The sequence below is a fragment of the Pseudopipra pipra genome, chromosome 26, assembly GCF_036250125.1.
Source record: "Pseudopipra pipra isolate bDixPip1 chromosome 26, bDixPip1.hap1, whole genome shotgun sequence".
Classification (NCBI taxonomy): Eukaryota; Metazoa; Chordata; class Aves; order Passeriformes; family Pipridae; genus Pseudopipra; species Pseudopipra pipra.
The window spans coordinates 1,361,660-1,379,526 of NC_087574.1; the positions used below are offsets into that span (position 1 = coordinate 1,361,660).

Consider the following 17,867-nt stretch of genomic DNA (forward strand, 5'->3'; position numbering starts at 1 on the left):
GGCCGGGCGGGGCCGCGCGGGGCGGCGGGGCCGGGTCTGTCAGGCGCGGCCGGGGCAGCCCCGGGGGGTCCTCACGCGGCCCCGGCGCTGTGGAGGCGGGAGCGGGGCCGGGACTGTCGCGATAGAGCGACCCTGGGACCGGGGGGCCTCGGCACCCAGCGGGACTGTCGCGATAGAGCGGCCCTGGGGGGCTCGGCACCCAGCGGGACTGTCGCGATAGAGCGGCCGGGGGGCCTCGGCACCTGGCGGGGCTGTCGCGACAGTGAGGGGCTCCGGGGCCGCAGTTGTGTCGGGGCCTGTCGCGATAGGAGCGGGACTTCCCCATTGCCGCCCACGTGCGTGGCCTTTAGGGCTCACTCACAGTGGGAGTGGAGTCCCCAAGGCCGGACTGTCGCGATAAGAGCGGGATCCGTGGGGCCAGTCCCGGCAGGGCTGGAGTGGGGTCGTTCAGACCATCCCCGGCAGGGCTGTCGCGATAGTGGGGTGCCCTAGGCCATCCCCACAGGGCTGTCGCGACAGGAGGGTCCCCGTGCCCGGTGCGCCGTGCCCGTGCTCCCGGGATGGATCCCGGGATGGATCCCGGGATGGATCCCGGGATGGATCCCGGGGCAGCTCTCCCGGCCCTGCAGCGGGAGCTGCGAGCGGCGCTGGCCGAGGACGAGCGGCGGCAGCGGGAGGGCGAGGCCAAGCTGAGGGCGCTGCTCCAGGGCGTCCCCGACTATCGCGACTTCAGGTGCGGGGGGAGCTCGTCCTGGGGGGCTCCGGGAACTCGGAGCTGCTCTGGGGGGGGCCCGAGGCGGGAGTGGCTGGGCAGCAGTCCCGGGATCCCGGGAACGGCCTCGGGATCCCAGGAACGACCCGGCTCCGAGGACAATTGGTTGTGGTTCAGATTTGTCCCCAAATCTCCTCGGGTGGCCCCATGTGGGCTGAGCTCGGTCCCTGCTCCGGGACTGGTCTCTGTGGTGCCCGGTTGTGGCCCAGCACTGGGAAGGGGCTGTCCCCTCTTCAGGACACTGTTCCCTGTCCCCATTCCCACTCCAAGCCCCTCCTCTCTCCCCACACCCCTCAGGCCCTGCTGGGGCTGCAGAAACAAGGTTGTGACAGGAGGGTTGTGACACATGTCCCCTGTCCCCTGCCCAGCCTGTCCCTGCTCCCAGTCCCATCACTGCTCTGTCCAGGGTGTTGGAAGCAGGTTGGGATGGCAAGGCTGCTCCACGGGGAGCAGTGCCAGGCAATCCCAGCGCCCACCGAACTCCGGGATCCACCTGCAGGTTCAGCTGGGACTTCCAGTATCCATCAACATCCTGGATCCATGTGGGACTCCCAGACCCCACTGAACTCCTGGATGTCCTATAGATCCATGTGGGACTCCCAAACCCCACTGAAGTCCTGGATCCCATACAGATCTGTCCCTTGACATCCACAGGTGGATCCAGGATTTTTACCACATTTTGTAGGACCAGATTAAATTCCATTCATGGATTCACCTGCACTGTCACTGCCTGATCCTTGAGAGGCAGGAAAGCATTTTAAAGTGGCTTTTTCTACCCCAAACACTTGCCAGTCCCCATAACAGGATTCCCAGGGAATTTTAAGCTGGTTTGTCCTTGTATTGATAAGGCCCTGCTCCTGCAGCCTGTCCAGTGCCTCAGGATGGAAGTAACTCGGAGCCTCAGAGTGTTTTCTCTTGCCCCCTGTCCCTCCCATCCCTGTTCCCTGCAGGAACATTGTGCTGGCCTCACATCTGAAGCCTCTGGAGAAGAAGGACAGGCTGGGGCAGAGGAGGAATGTGTTGTGGAATCCCTGTGCAGCCCCAGCCAAGGCATCACCTGCCCACACTGAGGAGATCCCACAGGTGAGGGGGAGACTCTGGGGCCTCCTCCACAGCTGGAAATGGCTTGGGAACAGTCTGGGTGTTAGTTGGAATGTAGGAGTTACTCAGGGACTGTGAGCCAGCCCTCCCAGACCCTGGAACATCAGGGTTTGGATCCCCACAGGGTCGGGCTGGGCCCCCTCAGGAAGAGTCAGCTCCATCCCTGTGGGAATGGCGGCTGGACAGCCTGGGCCCAGAGCTCCCAGTGCCTCCCACGGTCTGCAGGAACAATGGGGGAGCAGAGCCCTCCCAGCCCACACTCCTGCAACCCAGAGATGTGCATCAGGATTCTCCCTGGAACAGCCTCTGGCTGAGCACAGCCAGTGCTTCCTCAGAATCCCAGAATCCCAGCTGGGGTTGGAAGGGACCTCTGGAGATCACCCAGTCCAGCCCCCCTGCCAAGGCAGGGTCACCTGGAGCAGGTGCCACAGGAACATGTCCAGGTGGGTTTGGAATGTCTTCATGACCTCCCTGGGCAACTGTTCCGGTGCTCTGCCACCTCCATGGAAAGAAGCTCCTCATGTTGAGGTGGAACTTGTGTTTTGGTTTAAGGCACTGCTCCTCATCCTCACCCACAGTTTAATGATCCACAACATGGATTACTCCTGCTGGCTGGACAGCAGGTTTGGTTGGGGTCAGGATCACTCCACAACCATCTGTGTTCACACCAGGTGTCACATCTCATCCACCTTTCCCTTCTGCCCCTGGAGTTCCCAGGTTTCTCTGGGCTCGAGGCACCTGGCATTTCCTTGTCTTCTCGTTTTCCCCCTCGGCAGCTCCTTGTGCCACCAAAGCCCCTGTGAGAAACATCTTTGGCTGACTGGGGCAGGGGGACCAAAGCCTTTGAGGGGAAACAAAGCAAAAGGACCTGAGTGACTCCTTTTTCCTTCAGGAGCTGGATCAGCTGCCTGGAACGGCTGCAGAATTCCACAGGGATTGGCGCAGGTGCCTGAAGAGCGGGACAGAGAAATACCGGTTTCTGCTGGAGCTGGGAGGGGAGGCCTTGGGCAGGATCTTCCGGGCTGATGTGGGCTTTGGCCTCCTGGGGGAATTCCTGAGGGTGCTGGCAGAGAACTTCCATCCTGGAGACGGGGCTGCCGTCCTGGAGATCCTGCAGGGCCTGGCGGGCACCCGGCGCTTCGGGCTGAACGTGGAGCTCCTGAGCCAGGCGGAGAAGGAGAGCGGCCGGGATCTGTTCAGGAAGCTGCAGGGCCTGAGCAGGGATTGCTGGGCTGCCGAAAAGCCAGGCCAGGAGGCAGGGAGGGAACCTCACGCCATGGACACCCACTCGGAAAAGGAAGACGAGGAGGAAAGGACGGTGGTGGAGCTGATGAAGTGTTTCCAGCTCGGCTGAGGGGGTTCAGGGGCTAAAAGAGGCTCAGAAGAGACTCAAGGCCTGACCTTGGCATCACCCAGAGCATGAGTTCTGCACAAATAAAGTTCAGTTCCCGAGCTGTGGTGCTGGGGTCTCTGGGCAGGGTGTCCTCACTGATGGGGATGGGAGAGTCTCTTGGATGAGGAGAAAACCAAGGGAAAGAAAACATTGCTGAGTAGTGAAGGAGAAACCTAAACCCAGATAGTCCCTTCCCTTTTCCACCTGTGTCCATGGTCACTCAGGGGATTCAGGAGATGTAATCAATGCCAGTGACAACTGTCGGGTCCTTTTTGTTCCAAAACCCAACCCAGCAAACGGCAGATTCACCCTGGCAGACAAGAACCACCCAACACCTGGTGACAGGATTCATCCCTGAGGCCTGATGTGTGAATGTTGGGCTTTGTGGCACCTCTCTTGGGGACATCTGTGTCCCTGCACTCTGCTGTGGTGCCTTTCCTGGTCCGTAGGTGTGTGGTGTGACCTGACCTGCCAACAGCTGAGCTGAGGGGCTGTGGGGATCAAATGTGGGCTTCATCATCATCATCTTCATCATCTTCATCCTGCCACCCTGGGCATCCAGGCAGGGTCGGTGGGGAGCAAACATGGGCTTCATCATCATCATATCTTCATCCTCACCCACCCGGGCTGCCACTGCTGGTGGGTGCTCAGGAACCTGGCCAGGCTGGAGCATCTCCCCCACGGGGCACTTGGATCATCCTCCCTTTGGAAGTTTCCAATGCTTTGGCCACCACCAGTCAATCTCTGCCAGCCCCTGCTCACCCTGCCCTCGGGCAAGAGCAGGACACAGAGGACTGATGTGGGAAACTCCCTGTTTTGGCACAGCTTAGTGGGGACAGGGGGGATTTCACAGCGCCAGGATTTGTTCCAGGTGGGATTTCGCACTGCCAGGATTTGTTCCTGGCAGGATTTCACACTGCCAGGATGTGTTCTTGGCTGACAGTGGGGGTTTAAGCTCAATAAAGTCCTTTTTTTTTCCAATGAAAACTTGGAGCTGGTGCAAGACGTTCTGGCCAAGCTCTACAGAGTTCTTGGTCCGCATCAGTGATTTATTAGAGTTGTTTTCCTAAAAGGCTGATAAAAAGATCCACCAAACTATTTTAATTCAATTAATAGTTGCTGTTCTCACCCTTTTTTCCCTGATTTAACTTGTTTTTCTTGCTGAGAACTGTGAGTCCCAGCATCCCAAACCCTTCAATGTTCCTTTGAGCTCCTTAGCTGGAGCAAACCTGTTTTTCTTTTTTTAATTTTTGTTTAAACACTTTTTTTTAATTTTTGAAGGACAAAAAATATTTTTCAAATTAATCAGGTGATTTTCTTCAGAAAAGTGTCTGATTTTTGAGGGTTTTTACTCATCCAACTGAGCACAGAGTTGGGAGTCAATGTTTGTGCCAGGCAATGTTATCTTGTACGTCCCCCAAAAGTGGTGGCATCTCTGCAGGGTTTTGGTGGCCACTTGCTCCTCAGTATGGAGCAGGACGTCCCCACTAGGCTCATCCCCTTTTTCCGAGGATGTGGCTTGGGGATTTCAGCATTCCCAAGACAACTGTCACTGTCCAGGAGGGCACTGAGGGTCCCAACAATGCCCTGGCACTTGAACTGTGTCTATGATGTGCAGGATCTCAAATCCACCCTCAGCCCCAACAGCAGCAGAGGATCCCAGGAGTTTCCTGGGAGGGTGGAGAACCCTCAGCAGATCCCTGCTTCCCTCCTGGGAAGGGGGTCTCTCCCACCCCACTGCCTGGCTGCCAGCTCAGGGCGTTCTCCCTGCTCCCCCTCCCCGTGTTCGGTCCCTCACGGGTGTTGGCCCCTGGAGCGTGTCTGTGCCATGGGGCTCAGCCCTGAGCACGTCCCCACACAGCACTGAGCTCAGTTTGGGCCCCCAAAGGGCCCCAATGCCCAGATAATTCCCAAACCCCACGGCTTGGCTGCAGAGAGGTGGATTCAGGAACAACCAGAGTGTTCATTAGCTTTATTCCTCACCCCGAGCTGTGACAGGCTCAGCAATTAATAAGTCAGTAATTAATAACAAGGGAGGCTGCTCATGGGGGCCATGCTGGATTTCCCCTGGGTTCCCACCCTGGGCAGCACCCTGGGCTCCTGTAACGTCTCCTGCCCCAGGAATGGCCTTTCTGGAGTTGGAGCAAAGCAAACCTGAGCCAGGGGATGAGGGGGACAGAGGGATGAGGGGATGGATCCAAGAGCAGGGATGTGTCATCACAAGGGGCTGACAGGGCACGGGGAGTGCTGCTGGGTCCTTGCTCCTGTGTCAGATGGCATCAGGGAAGGCTCTGCTTGTGGTCAGTGGCTGCAGTGAAGGTGGGAGTGGGGCTGGGCAATGCCCTGGGTGGTCTGGGGGAGGACAGGTGGGGGCACAGGGCCACATGCAGCCCAGGGACAAGGGATTTCTTCCAACCCCACCCTGAATGCCCATGGAAGAATGGGCTCAGGTTCTGTGTGTGGCAGGGGCTGTGACTGGGGCAGCCCTGGTCCCCAGACCCCCTGGCTCACAGTGTGACCCCAGGTGGGACAGGCAGGACAGGGATGGCTCCGTTTGTGAGAGCCCCCAACATCTTCCTCCTCCTCTGCACCCCCTTTCTCTCCATTTTCCCCTGTGTGAGACCCCCAAGTGCAGGGCCAGGGGTCACACCTCACTATGAACCCCTCAGATCTGTTTGTCCCCACCACAGTGTTGGGGACACCCTGGTGGCAGACACCCAGTGTGGGGGTCAGGACAGTGCCAGGGCTCTGTGCCAGGACAAGTTCTTGAGGCCACCCAGCCCACACTGCCCCCACAAACCACCCTGGACACCTCCAGGAATCCCTCCTGATCCCTATTTCATCACCCCCTGACACCATCCCAAGAGCATCTTGCTTCTCCGTTGTCCTCTTCCTCCTCCCCTGCCTCTCCATCCTCCCCATTTTCCTGCCCCTGCCTCTCAGCTGAGCTCACCAACCCCTGGTGACAGGGCAGTGTCCCTCTCCAGCGGGTGCCTTGCACTCTGCAGCCCCCACCCAAGGGTGCTGGGGGTCAGGGTGTACTGGGGAGATCCAGGGAGGTCTCCCAGACCAGAGAGGGCAGCAAGGTGGGTGCAGGAGATGCTCTTGGCACCATCATCTTGTCCAACCACTGCATGGAGATCAAAACAGGATGGATCCTCTCCATCAGCACTGGCGAGCTGGAGACCCGGGGCGAGGCAGGAACAGCCCCCAAACCACCGGCACGCCGTGCTGTGGGAATGCGGCAGGATCCCTCCGGGGAGCTTGGCTCTGCCTGGACCTGCGTGCTGCCCACCCCGCCCCACACAGTGCCCGCTCCGATGGGCGCTTTGCTCTCTGCCAGCCCCAAACAGGGTGTGGGGGTCCCTGGGCACGGGGTGACGCGGGAGAGGCGAGGGGTGCAGGGGGGGGAGATGCCCCCCCGAGGCACCGCCGGCTCCTCCCGCCCCCGTGCCCGCGGGGCTCCCTCGAAGCGTCAAGTGGGACCTGCGGAGCTCGGGATCGTCCGCCCTACGGCCCCTCCTTGTGCTCCTGCTTGGACTCCTTGAGCACCTGGAGACGGAGGGAGAGAGGGACCATCACCCCCGGCTCAGGCTCCGCTCCCGGCTGAGCCTACCTGGGCTCGAATGAGCTTGGGGATGGGGACAGGGACACGTGTGACAGGGAGTTGTGTTCTCTCTGAGCTGCCATGCTCTCAGGGCACTGGGATCACTGGCTCCCTGCCTGGGCTGCTCCTGGGGCTCAGGGATGGTGGCCCCATGTCCTGGGGACACCCCATGGGAGAGGGGGTGGAGCGTAGGTGACAAGGATGAGGATTTCCCACCTCTCCATCTCGAGTCTCCACAGTTTTGACCACGATCCTCCTCTTCACGTGGGTTTCTGACACAGATTTGGTGTCCAGGCTGTTCTCTGGGGGACAAGGCCGGGACAAGGCAGTGACACCATGGCCAGGGTATGGCCCTTCCAGCCACGCTCAGGTGGGGAGGCCCAAAGTAAATGGATTGGGCTGGAAAACCCTGAACCATGGGAGACAGTGGCCCTGGGGACACAACCAGCCTCTGGGACAGTGTTGGCTCTGAGGATGTGGCTGATTTTGGGATGTGATTAGCCCTGGGGACACAGTTGGCACTGGGGACATTTTTGACCTTGGAGATGTCGTTGACCATGGGGACATGGGTGGTTTTGGGATGTGACTGAGCTTGGGGACAGGCTTGTCCTTGGGGAGCACAATTGGCCAGGGGATGTCATTGGCCTTGAGGATGTGGTTGTCACAGGGACATGATGATGTGATCAGTCTTGGGCACATCAATGGGCTTGGGGACATGCTCAGCCTGGGGGATGTGTCCATGGCACCCTCCTCCCCCCATCCTGGGAAAACCAGGAGTCCTGGTTCCTTAAGATTCAGAGAAAAACATCCCAGTCCCTCTGGATGGGACAGGGACAGCCTAGGTGGCATCTCCTGCCACAGAGCCCCCAGAAGCCACCCCTGCTTGTGCCACCATCCTGCCCCCCCGAGCCTCACCTCGGACCTGCAGGTTGGAGAAGCTCTGCACGGGGATGGTGATCCTGCAGGAGCAACCAGGGTGTTGGGAAGAGCACGGGATCCTGCTGCCCCCCCAGCTCCACCTGCCCCGGGCTGGGGCAGCAGGGCTGAAGGATGGTCCCCAACCCAGCCGGACACCCCAGAGGGACCACAAGGACGTGGAGTCCCCGCTGTGCCATCACCTGCTCTCCTCGCCCTCCAGCAGCTTGCGGTACGTGGCGATCTCCATGTCCAGGGCCAGCTTGACATTGAGCAGGTCCTGGTAGTCCTGCAGGTGCCGGGCCATCTCCTCCTTGAGGCTCTGGATGTCCTCCTCCAGCCGTGCCACTGTGTCCTGGTAGCCGGCCGTCTCCAGGGCGTAGCGCTCCTCCAGCTCCCGCAGCTGCCTCTCCAGGGACTCGTTCTGGGGGGCCACAAGGGGCCGTGACACCCTCCATGGCCACCTTCTCCCAGGAGCTGGGGGCTCATCCCAGTGTCCATCTCCCACCCCAGGAGAGCCGCCGTTCCCCAGCACTGGGTTCTGGGGAACCCCATGGTGGTGGCAGCTCCCCAAGGCCGTGTCCCCCCTCTTGCACCTCATGGTTATCACCTACCGAGCCCCTCAGAGCCTCCAGGTCGCAGGTGAGGGCCTGCAGCTGGCGCCGGTACTCGTTGGCCTCCTGCTTGGCCGCACGCAGGGCCTCGTTTTGCCGGGCGGCCGCGTCCGTCAGATCTGCGAACTGGGACAGGGACACGGCCACGGGATGGGACCACGCGGCAGAGATGTGTCCTGGTGGCACACGGCCTGGGGGCACAGCTCTGCTGTGCTCCACAGGAGGGACATAGCCCTGGGAACATGGAGAAACATCCCTGACACGGGCGGGGACAGCAGAGATCCCAAACCCCCTCACCACCCCCCCAACCCCAGGTGAGCAACCCCAGCCCCGAGGAGGTGACATTCCGGGGGAACAGCCAGGCCACCCCTCTGTGAGGCCACCAGCTCACTCTGCACCTTGGACTTGTACCACTGCTCTGTCTCCTGGGCGTTGCTGGCGGCCACGACCTCGTACTGGCTGCGGATGTCGCGCAGGGCGGCCGTCAGGTCTGGTTTGCTGGCGTCCACCTCCACGTGGACCCGCTGCCGGGACAGCTGCTCCTGCAGCTCCCGCAGCTCCTGGTGGGGACAGGGGAGTCAGCAGAGCCCCCCGAGCCCCAGGACCCCCAGCCCCCCCGGGCAGGGTTACCTCCTCGTGGACCTTGCGCAGGAAGGCGATCTCGTCCTGCAGGGTCCCCACACGCCGCTCCAGGTCCAGGCGAGCCAAGGTGCCGTTGTCCACGTCCTGTCACCGTGGGGGGACAGAGCAGACAGTCCCAGGCTGGCCCCCTGGGTCTGCTCCCTCCTGAGCTGCCTGGCCATGCCCATTCCTGCCCTCTCCTGCCCAGCTCTGCCCATTGTAACATATCCCAGTGCCTCACTACCTACTCCTGCCCATCCCTGCTCCATTCCTACCCAATCTCTGTTCCATTCCTGCCCTATCCCTGTTCCATCCCTGCCCTGTTCCTACCTATTTCTGCTCATCATAACACATCCCAGTCCCTGCCTACTCCTGCCCATCCCCACCCCTTTTCTGCCCATTCTTGCCCATCCATGGTCCATCCCTTTCCATCCCTGCCCCATCCCTGCCCCTCTCTGCCCATTGTAACATACCCTAGTCCCTCACTGCCTGCTCCTGTCCACCCCCTCCCTATCCCTGCCCATCTCAAGGAGAGGACAAGATGGGAGCTGAACCCCTACAGTGCAGGAAGTGGCCCCTGCCCTCACCTGCCTGTAGGCAGCCAGGTTGCTCTCGGCCTCCAGCCGCAGGGTCACCTCGTCCTGCAGCCTGTACCAGAGCAGGGGCATCATTACATGTCTGGTATTGTGACCCCTCTGGCACCGTGACCCCTCTGGCACCATGATCTGTCCCTCTCTGCCCACGGACATACCCCTCTGTGTCAACACAGCCCCACAGCCCCAGCACCCACCCAAACCCTGTGTCAGTGCCTGCACCCATCCCACACCCCCTCCACCATCCCACGCTGTTCCCAGGGGTCACCGTGGTCCCCACCACCAGCCTGGTGCACATCAGTGCCTGGTCCCCAGGGCTACCCTGCTCCTGTCTCCGTGGCCTCCCTGATCCCTGGGTACTCCCCAGTCTCCATCCTGGTCCCAGGGGTCACCCTGGGCCTTGCCACCACCATGGTCCCCATGACATCACCACTTCCCCGGCCACATCACCATCCCCATCATCACCGTGGTCCCCAGGACAACCCTGATCATCGTCCTGGCGGCCATCCTGGTCTCTGCTGCCACTTTGGATCTGGTGGTCACCCTGGTCCCCATTCCAGTGGCCACCCTGCTCCTGGTAATCACCCTGACACCCATCCCAGTGGCCACTTTCCATCCTGCTCCTGGTGGCCACCCTGGTCCCCAGAAGTAGCCCCAGCTGGACAGTGCCTTACTTCTGCTGGAGGCTGCTGAGGTCCTGGGCCAGGTTGTCCCTCTCGATCTCCAGCCGGGCCTTGGTGGTGCCCAACTGCTCCACGTGGAGCCGCAGCTCCCGCAGCTGCTCCTGGTAAATGTCCCCCAGGCGGGAGGGCTCCTGGTCCCGCGCCTGGTTCAGCTCCAGCACCAGCACCTTGTTCTGCTGCTCCAGCAGCCGCACCTTCTCGATGTAGCTGGCGAAGCGGTCGTTGAGCTCCATCATCTCCACCCTCTCGCTGGTGCGTGTCTCCCGGAACTCCGAGTTGAGCGCCGTGGCCAGCGAGAAGTCCATCCTGCCCGAGCCCAGCCGGGCGGCCGGGTGGGTGCCGCGGGGTCCCCGGTGGCTCCGGACTGGGGGGCTGGCGGGGGGCACCCGGTGCATGGAGGTGGCGGGGCCGAAGCGGCGGCTGTAGGAGGACGAGCGCTGGCTCTCCATGCCTGGGGTGGGTGTGATGTGCCCTCCCGAGGGTTTTTATGGAGCCTGGAGCCCCCGTCCCGCTGGGTGCCCCGGCTCTGGCCGCCAGCCAGGGAGCCACTGGGCCGGCACAAAGCCAGGCCGTGGCGCCTGGCAGGGGTGTCTGTGCCCTGGCATCCAGCCTGGGCACCGTGGCACAGCCCCCTGCACACCCCCGGCCCCCCCGGGTGGGCCTGGGGCACGTGGCAGGGCAGAGATGGAGCAGTGGCCAAGTTCACCCCTGGGGCAGGCAGTGGGTGGGGTGGGTGCAAGGCCGAGTGTGGTGCCATGGGAGATCCACACACATGTACGTGTGAGATCTACATATACACGTGTGGAGTCACCTGCATCTCCACTCGTATGTGTGTGCACGCCCACAGGCACACACGTGCACACAGACACCTCCAGAGACACACATACATGTCTGTCCGTGTCCACAAACACACACCCTGTGTGCAAGGCACACGTGCCTGCCTGGCACACACGTGGGGACACACACAGTGTGCAGATACACACGTGTGCTGCTTTCCCTGAACACGTGTGCACACACACACACGGGACACACCCAGAGCTGTGCACACACAGCTCCCCTTCCACACACACACAACGTGCACAGGCACAGCCACCCTGCTGTGCACACACAGGCACAGCCAGACCAACACACGTGTGCATGTGCACACACATGCCCAGAGTGGCACATGCCCAGTTACCCTTACATGTACACAGAGCACACACACACACAGAGCCACCCCACCGTGCACATGCAGGCACACCCACACGTGGGCACACACGTGTACACATGGGCACACACACGGGCACACACACGTGGGCACACACCCCCCCACACACGTGGGCACACACATGCACACATGGGCGCACACACAGGCACACACATGGGCACACACACACACGTGAGCACACACATGTAGGTATCCTCCCCATATCACATCCCCCAGGACAAGCCCTGGCATGAGCAGCCCATCACTCCAGGCTATTAATTAAGGCCAGGTGTTAATTAAGTGGCTGAAGCCTTCAAAGTCCTTCCCATCCCACTGGATCTGTGGAAGCACTGGCTGGTGGCCCTGGAGCCTGGACAGGACTCAGGACGCCCGTCCCCATCCCAGATCCAAAGGGGACTTATCCCACCATAGCTGTGTGTTCAACCATGTCACCAGCCACATATGCACTGAGTTTGGGGGATCTTTTGCCCCTTTTGCCCCTGTTGGCCCATGGCAGGGAGTGGTGAGAGCCAGGGTCGGGTGCCAGGGGCTTTTCCGGGCGGCTGAAAGGGGCTTTGTGTGGGGCCGGAGCCGTGTCTGCCCGGCACGGCCTGGAGGGGCCTTTGTGCCAGGGCACGGCACTGCCGGGAAACACGGCGGGATGGATCCAGGACGGGCACGGCGCCACCGCCAGCCCTGTCCCCTCCCAGCCACAGCGTCCTGGCCACAAACTGGGACATGGATGGGCCTCGGGGACAGCCCATGAGGGGGATGGGGATGTTTTGGGGCCACCAGCGAGACGTGGTGGCGGCGGGGTGGGTGCCCCGAGAGGCAGCTGGGGTGAAGCTGCGGAGCAGGGATGCTGCTGCAGGGATGGAGACAGGGACAGGGGCAGGGATGGGGACAGGGATAGGGACTGGCCTTGCTGCTGGCAGCAGGTGGCAGCCGATGGCCGGGAAAAGCTCCTGCCCTCTGCGGGACGGGGACATGTGGCCGGACCGGAGCCACCATCGCCGGGCACCGACAGTGGCCAGTGGGGAGAGCTGCGGCCACGGCCGTGTCCCTGTGGGCGCAATTTGGGAGGACCCAGAGCCGCTGGAGACAAGACTGGTGGGACTGGGGCAGCTCCCACATCCCCCTTTAATGCCCAGAAGCTCCTTGTCCCCAGCCAGCCCCGTGTCCCCCCAGCTGTCCTGGGCCGGTGTCACCAGCGACAGGCAGGGGTTTGCCCTCCGAAAAGCCGGTTTGGGGGCACCTACGCACCCCATAGTGGCGCTTGGTGTCCCCAGCCAGAACAGTGGCATCCCTGGGGACATGTGCTGTGTGACAGCCCTGGTGACAGGGGACCTCCATCCCTCGCGGGGTGGGGGGGGCAGAGCGGGGCTTTGGGGTCCCGCTGCTCCCCAGGGATCGATCCTCTCCCGGCTCCCACGCAGCGAGATCAAAGCACGGGAAGCTGCCAGTGCCGGCGGCCGCGGGAGGTAGAGCTGGGCTCTCCCTCCTCCTCCTCCCGGCCCCCCCTTAATGAGACAAACGAACTGCGAGTGTTAATGAGAAGCTTCCAGGCTGAAGAAGATAAAGGTGAGATGAGTTGCTGCCAGGCAGGGAAGGGGCAGGAGGAGCCGGTGACCCTGGTTCCCGTGGGACAGCGGCACACCCGGAGCTGTCCCACATCCCAGTGCTGTTTCTCCTACCCGTGGTCACCTGGGACCAGCTGGGAGCTGCTCCTGAACCCCAGCTCCTCCCACGGGAGCTGCTGTGGGAGCCCAGAGAGTGGAGCAGGGCTGTGGGAGGGGGCTGGGGAGGCCCAAAGAGGTTGTAGGGCTGTGAGAGGGGCTTTAGGGGCCAAAAGGGGGTACAGGGGAGGCTGTGGCTTAAGGGGGTGTCAGGTCATTAGAGGGGCTAAGAGGGCACAAAGGGGATAGCACTGTCCTAGGGGAGGCTGTGGGTGCCCAAAGGGGGTTCACGGGGTTCTAAGGGGTCACTGCCCAGAGTTGGCACCGTGAGGGAATCAGAGCAGGCCTCACCCAGCCTGGGGCTCCCTCTCCACCCCTGAACCAACCCCCCCGAGTGCATGAGGACACAGAAAATGGGATCTGAAGCCATGTCCTCCAGCAGCTCCATGCCCCCACCCCAGCTCCCACCACTGGACACCCTCCTTGCTGGCTACAGCTGCTCTGGTAAGTCCTGGCACTCACCTCTGATCCTTGCAGGAGCTCCTGCCCCATCTGCTCCTGGGCTGGGTGGGCTCACTGGAGCCTTGGATTTACTTTGGAAGCCCCCAGTCAGTTGTAGGGGATGGGGGAACACAACAGCACCCCAAAACCACACAGCCTGAACCTGTGCTGTGCCTGCACTGGTGCTGAGAGTGGCTGCGTGTCCTGGGGACACGGGGGGTGTGACATCCCGGGGTGCCCCTGCACAGCTCCAGACTGGCAGCTGATGTGACCCCAGGATGCCACATGGATCTGCTGGATGCCTTGGCCCCAGTGCCAGGGCTGCCCCCTTGGCACTGAGCTGGGAACTGTGCTCCCCAGGGGCTCTGTCCATGTGCTTCCCTGTTCCTGGTGCAAACCTGCCAGTGGATTTCAACCCCAGCAGGGCTCTCACTGGGCAGACAGAGGCTCTGGCTGTCACTCCAGCCTGAACCTGGTGCTGTTTGCAGGGAGCAGTCCAGGTGTCTGGATGCTTTTCCAGCAGCTCCCAGCTGCTCACTGGGGGGTGTTGGATTCCTGCCTGCCACAAATCCCTGAGCTGTGCTGGAAACCTGCCCTTCCCGCTGCTGGCTCTGCCTCCCAACAAACAAATCACATGCTGGTGTGGATGCAGGAGCAGTTCCCAGCTTCCAGCACCTGTGTGACAGCTCCAGTCAGTGCGGGGGTGGCTCCTGGAGGGCTGGGGGTGTTATAGCCTGATGGGGGAGGCACGTTTGGTTCTACTGGGAGATTTTTGGGGATTCAGAGGGGAAGGCAGGGAGCAGTGCTGCCAGGTTGGTGGCTGTGTCCCTCCTGGCCTGCACCAGCCCTGGGCTTGGTACCCAGGGCTCAGCTGGTGCCTCCCTGGGGGTTCTGCAAGGTCGTGTCTGGGGGCTGAGTTTGGGGGCAAAGTCCTCAGGGAGAGTTGGGGCTGGGGCTGCCTCCACGTGTGGGCCCTTTTGGGGTCACACCGGTGCTCTGGGTGGGGGTGTTGCCCTTCAGGGACCCAAACAGCCGTTCCCCACTCCTTCACCAAGTGTGGGAGGTGCTGATTGTTTCCTGTAGCTCTGTCCCTTCCTGCCACATTCTTTCCCTGGCTTTGCTCCTCATGTCATCACTGAGTGTTTAGCTCATTCTCATGAGTGCAGATTGTGTCCCCTGCAGCCACCTCGGGCTCTCTGGGGGTGCCCTGGAGCCTGGAGCAGGCTGAGGAGCTGCCCTGCCCCAGCCTGAGAGAGGGGTCCGTGCTGCCCCTGTGTCCTTTAAGCTCTACCTCAAACATTGGCTCCCAACTCTGTGCTGAGTTGGGCGGGTTCAAAACAGCCCCAGAACCAGAGATGTTTAATCACCAGGTTAATTCGAAAAATATTTTTCCTTTGAAAAGTGAAAAGCAAAGAAAAAACGGTCAGAACGCTGGAGATTTCCGACAGGAGGATGATCCGAGGCATCCAAGTGCCCTCCAGGGGAGATGCTACAACCCGGCCGGTTTCCTGAGCGCCCACCAGCAGCAGCGGCCCAGGTGGGCGAGGAAGAAGATGCCAGTGATGACGGCGAAGCCGATGCCCACGGCCCTCATGACGAAGATGGACTCGGGGTCGCCAGGGCCACGCCGGCGCTGGGCCGGGAAGGTGACGCTGAGCCGGAATCCCGCCACCATCTCGCCGTCCCTCCAGCAGAAGTAGGTGCCCCTGTCACTCCTGCGCACCTTCAGGATGTGCAGGTGGTTCCCGTGGTCGATGAAGACCCTCATGTCCTTCTCAACACCCACAAGGTACTCGGAGCGGTAGAGCCGGACCGAGTCCTTGTCCCAGCCCACGGTGTGCTCCGGGCGGGCCCCCGGGCACGCGATCACCAGGTTGGTGCGGGAGGGCTGGCTGTGGTACTGGATGGGGACACGGGGCACCTCGGGCTTCTCCCCAAACTTGTAGACGATGTTGGAGATGGACTGGACGCCCTCCTCGGGCGCTTCCTTGGGCGGGCACGGCATCAGGCAGCTCCGGACGGCCACCTCGGGGCTGCGGAGGTGCAGGAGGTGCGGGAAGCTCACGGGCACAGCCCGGGAGCCGCAGGAGGTGATGTTGGGCAGGGAGGTGCGGTAGCGGGGGCTCAGCTGGGCGCTCTGCACAAAGCACAGCCCGACGCGCTGCTGCTCCCCCCGCACCCCGCAGCGGTCGCAGCTGCTCCAGTCCCAGAAGGTGGTGAAGAGGCTGAACTGCTCCCCCATGTAGTCGTCCTGCACGTGCTGGCCGCTGTCCAGGAAGGCCACCGTGATGTGCCCCGAGGGCTGCACGTCCACATCGTAGCCATAGAAGACATGCCCTTCCTTGGAGCCACACAGGTAGTGCCCAGAATCCCTCACCTGGGCCCGGAACACGATGAGGCTGAACATGCGGATGCTGAAGCGCTTCAGCAGGTCGCTGCCCGCGCGGACGTGGCTCGAGTCCAGCACCAAGGTGCCGTCGAAGTCCGACAGCACCATGATTGTGCGGCCACGCAGGTTCTTCTGGAAGTACCAGACGACGGAAGAGACCTCCTCAGGCTTGCACTTGCAGGGAAGCTCGAAGGTCATGTCTGCCAAGTAGGCGACGTTCTCGAACGTCAGGAAGGCGGGACACGCCATCTTCTTGAACACATCCCCTTTCTTCTCGATGGCATAGGCCTGGAGGACACTGACCAGGCAGAGGAGGATGGTGGCTCCCAGCAGGCTCGGCCCCATCGCTCCGGGCCGGCTCTGCCCCAGCAGAACTCATCCAGCCCAGCCAGGGATGTGCTGGGAGAGACCTTCCTGCCCCAGGACAGCCTGGCCTCTGTGACACCTGCTCTGGAACCTTCCTGCCCTCAGCAGCTCTGGAACACTGTCACCTGTGTCCCTGGACACGATGGAGCTGGGATGGGAACAATGGAACTGTCGCCATCTTATGGAATCACAGGGTCACGGAACGGCTTGGGTTGGACGGGACCCTAAAGATGATCTCATCCCAACCCCCAGAGTAGAGGACAACCATCGCCTCCCTCACCCCTCTGGCCACCCCTCTTTTGATGCACCCCAAGGATGCATTTGGCCTTCAGTGCTGCCAGCGCTCGCTGTTGGCTCATGTCCAGCATTTCCTCCACCAAAACCCCCAGAGGCCTTCTCTGCAAGGCTGCTCTCAGCCCTTCTCCCAGTCTGTGCTGATGCCTGGGATTGCCCCAATCCAAGTGCAGCCCCTTCCACTTGGCCATCAAGTTCTTGTGGTCCCACTTCTCAAGCTTTTCCAGATGGCCCTGGATGTCCCCATCCTTCTGTCGTGTCTCCTGCCAGTGTGCTGAGGGTGGGCTCTACCCTCTGGTTCCTTAAAGGAAACCTGGGGCCGAGCTGGTGAGGAACCTGGTCTGACTGTGAGAGTGGGGTGTGGGGAGCCAAACAAGCCCCCCTCAGGTCACTGGAGCCACCATGGCAAAGGGTCTTTGGTCCCAGCAGTGTCAGCCTGGGAGGTGGGAGTGGGACTGTTGGAGCAGCTCTGGGACGGGAGACACAGGAGTTTCCTGAACTTCCAGTCCTAGGCTATGTCATGTGCTGGAGACAGTGCTCAGTGTGCGATGATTCCTGTAAGGCACTTCAATAACCCAAGACTCCTTTGTGCATCTCCTGGGCAGCCCCTTAATCCACAGCCTCCCCTATGGCCCTGCACCCCACCCGTGGGCCCCCAAAGGCCCTCTCGGAGGGCTCTGCAGCTCCTTTACTCCTTCAAAGCGTTCTCACAGAGCCCTGCCCCCTCTCCGTGCCCTCACGGCCCCTCGTACACACATTTCAGGCACTTACAGGCTCTCCCTCTCCCCCACCGCGCCCCGCCCAGCACCCATTCCCTCAGACACTGCAACTCCCCTGCTCCCGCCGCCGCTTTTAAATGGGCCGCGAAGCCCCGCCCCGCGCCCTGATTGGTCCCGCTCCGCCTCACGACTCCCCATTGGCCGCGCCCCGCCCGCGCCGCGCGGTGCCTCATGGGATCTGCAGTCCCGCGGCCGCGCAAAGCACCATGGGAGCTGTAGTCTCACCGCTCTCTGCGCCCCCTGCCGGCGGCTCCCGGCACAGCGGCGGGTCAGAGCCCCGGGGGTCCGGGAGGGTCCGGGATGGTCCCGGACTGGGGCTGGGGCCCTTCTGCTCGGGGCTGCGGCCGACAGCCCGGCCCTGCCACCGTCTCTACGCC

The 17,867-nt window shown here is 61.9% G+C and overlaps 3 protein-coding genes across 3 annotated transcripts; 1 reads left to right on the forward strand and 2 right to left on the reverse strand.

Annotated features, from left to right (window-relative positions):
* The first annotated feature begins 52 nt into the window (after positions 1-52).
* Positions 53-3,325, forward strand: CCDC103 (coiled-coil domain containing 103). Its single transcript, XM_064636395.1, has 3 exons — positions 53-733; positions 1,723-1,855; positions 2,766-3,325. Exons 1-3 carry the CDS (start codon positions 561-563, stop codon positions 3,225-3,227), a joined length of 768 nt encoding a protein of 255 aa, XP_064492465.1. The 5' UTR covers positions 53-560; the 3' UTR covers positions 3,228-3,325.
* A 1,898-nt stretch (positions 3,326-5,223) lies between these two features.
* Positions 5,224-10,769, reverse strand: GFAP (glial fibrillary acidic protein). Its single transcript, XM_064636385.1, has 9 exons — positions 10,291-10,769; positions 9,611-9,671; positions 9,033-9,128; positions 8,801-8,962; positions 8,403-8,528; positions 7,992-8,212; positions 7,789-7,832; positions 7,090-7,175; positions 5,224-6,818 (listed from the first exon to the last, which is right to left on the reverse strand). The coding sequence occupies exons 1-9, from the start codon at positions 10,746-10,748 to the stop codon at positions 6,777-6,779; spliced, it is 1,296 nt and encodes a 431-aa protein (XP_064492455.1). The 5' UTR covers positions 10,749-10,769; the 3' UTR covers positions 5,224-6,776.
* A 4,251-nt stretch (positions 10,770-15,020) lies between these two features.
* Positions 15,021-17,807, reverse strand: FAM187A (family with sequence similarity 187 member A). The gene has a single exon (XM_064636386.1). The coding sequence runs from the start codon at positions 16,394-16,396 to the stop codon at positions 15,152-15,154; it is 1,245 nt and encodes a 414-aa protein (XP_064492456.1). The 5' UTR covers positions 16,397-17,807; the 3' UTR covers positions 15,021-15,151.
* Positions 17,808-17,867: the final 60 nt, after the last annotated feature.

Coding starts and splice junctions, on each gene's coding strand:
- FAM187A (XM_064636386.1), bottom strand. CDS start 16,396: ATGGGGCCGAGCCTGCTGGGAGCCACCATCCTCCTCTGCCTGGTCAGT.
- CCDC103 (XM_064636395.1), top strand. CDS start 561: ATGGATCCCGGGATGGATCCCGGGATGGATCCCGGGATGGATCCCGGG. Junction 734..1,722: donor CCCGACTATCGCGACTTCAG/GTGCGGGGGGAG, acceptor TGTTCCCTGCAG/GAACATTGTGCTGGCCTCAC. Junction 1,856..2,765: donor ACACTGAGGAGATCCCACAG/GTGAGGGGGAGA, acceptor TTTTTCCTTCAG/GAGCTGGATCAGCTGCCTGG.
- GFAP (XM_064636385.1), bottom strand. CDS start 10,748: ATGGAGAGCCAGCGCTCGTCCTCCTACAGCCGCCGCTTCGGCCCCGCC. Junction 9,129..9,610: donor ACCTGGCTGCCTACAGGCAG/GTGAGGGCAGGG, acceptor CCACGGTGACAG/GACGTGGACAACGGCACCTT. Junction 7,176..7,788: donor CTCCAACCTGCAGGTCCGAG/GTGAGGCTCGGG, acceptor CTTGTCCCCCAG/AGAACAGCCTGGACACCAAA.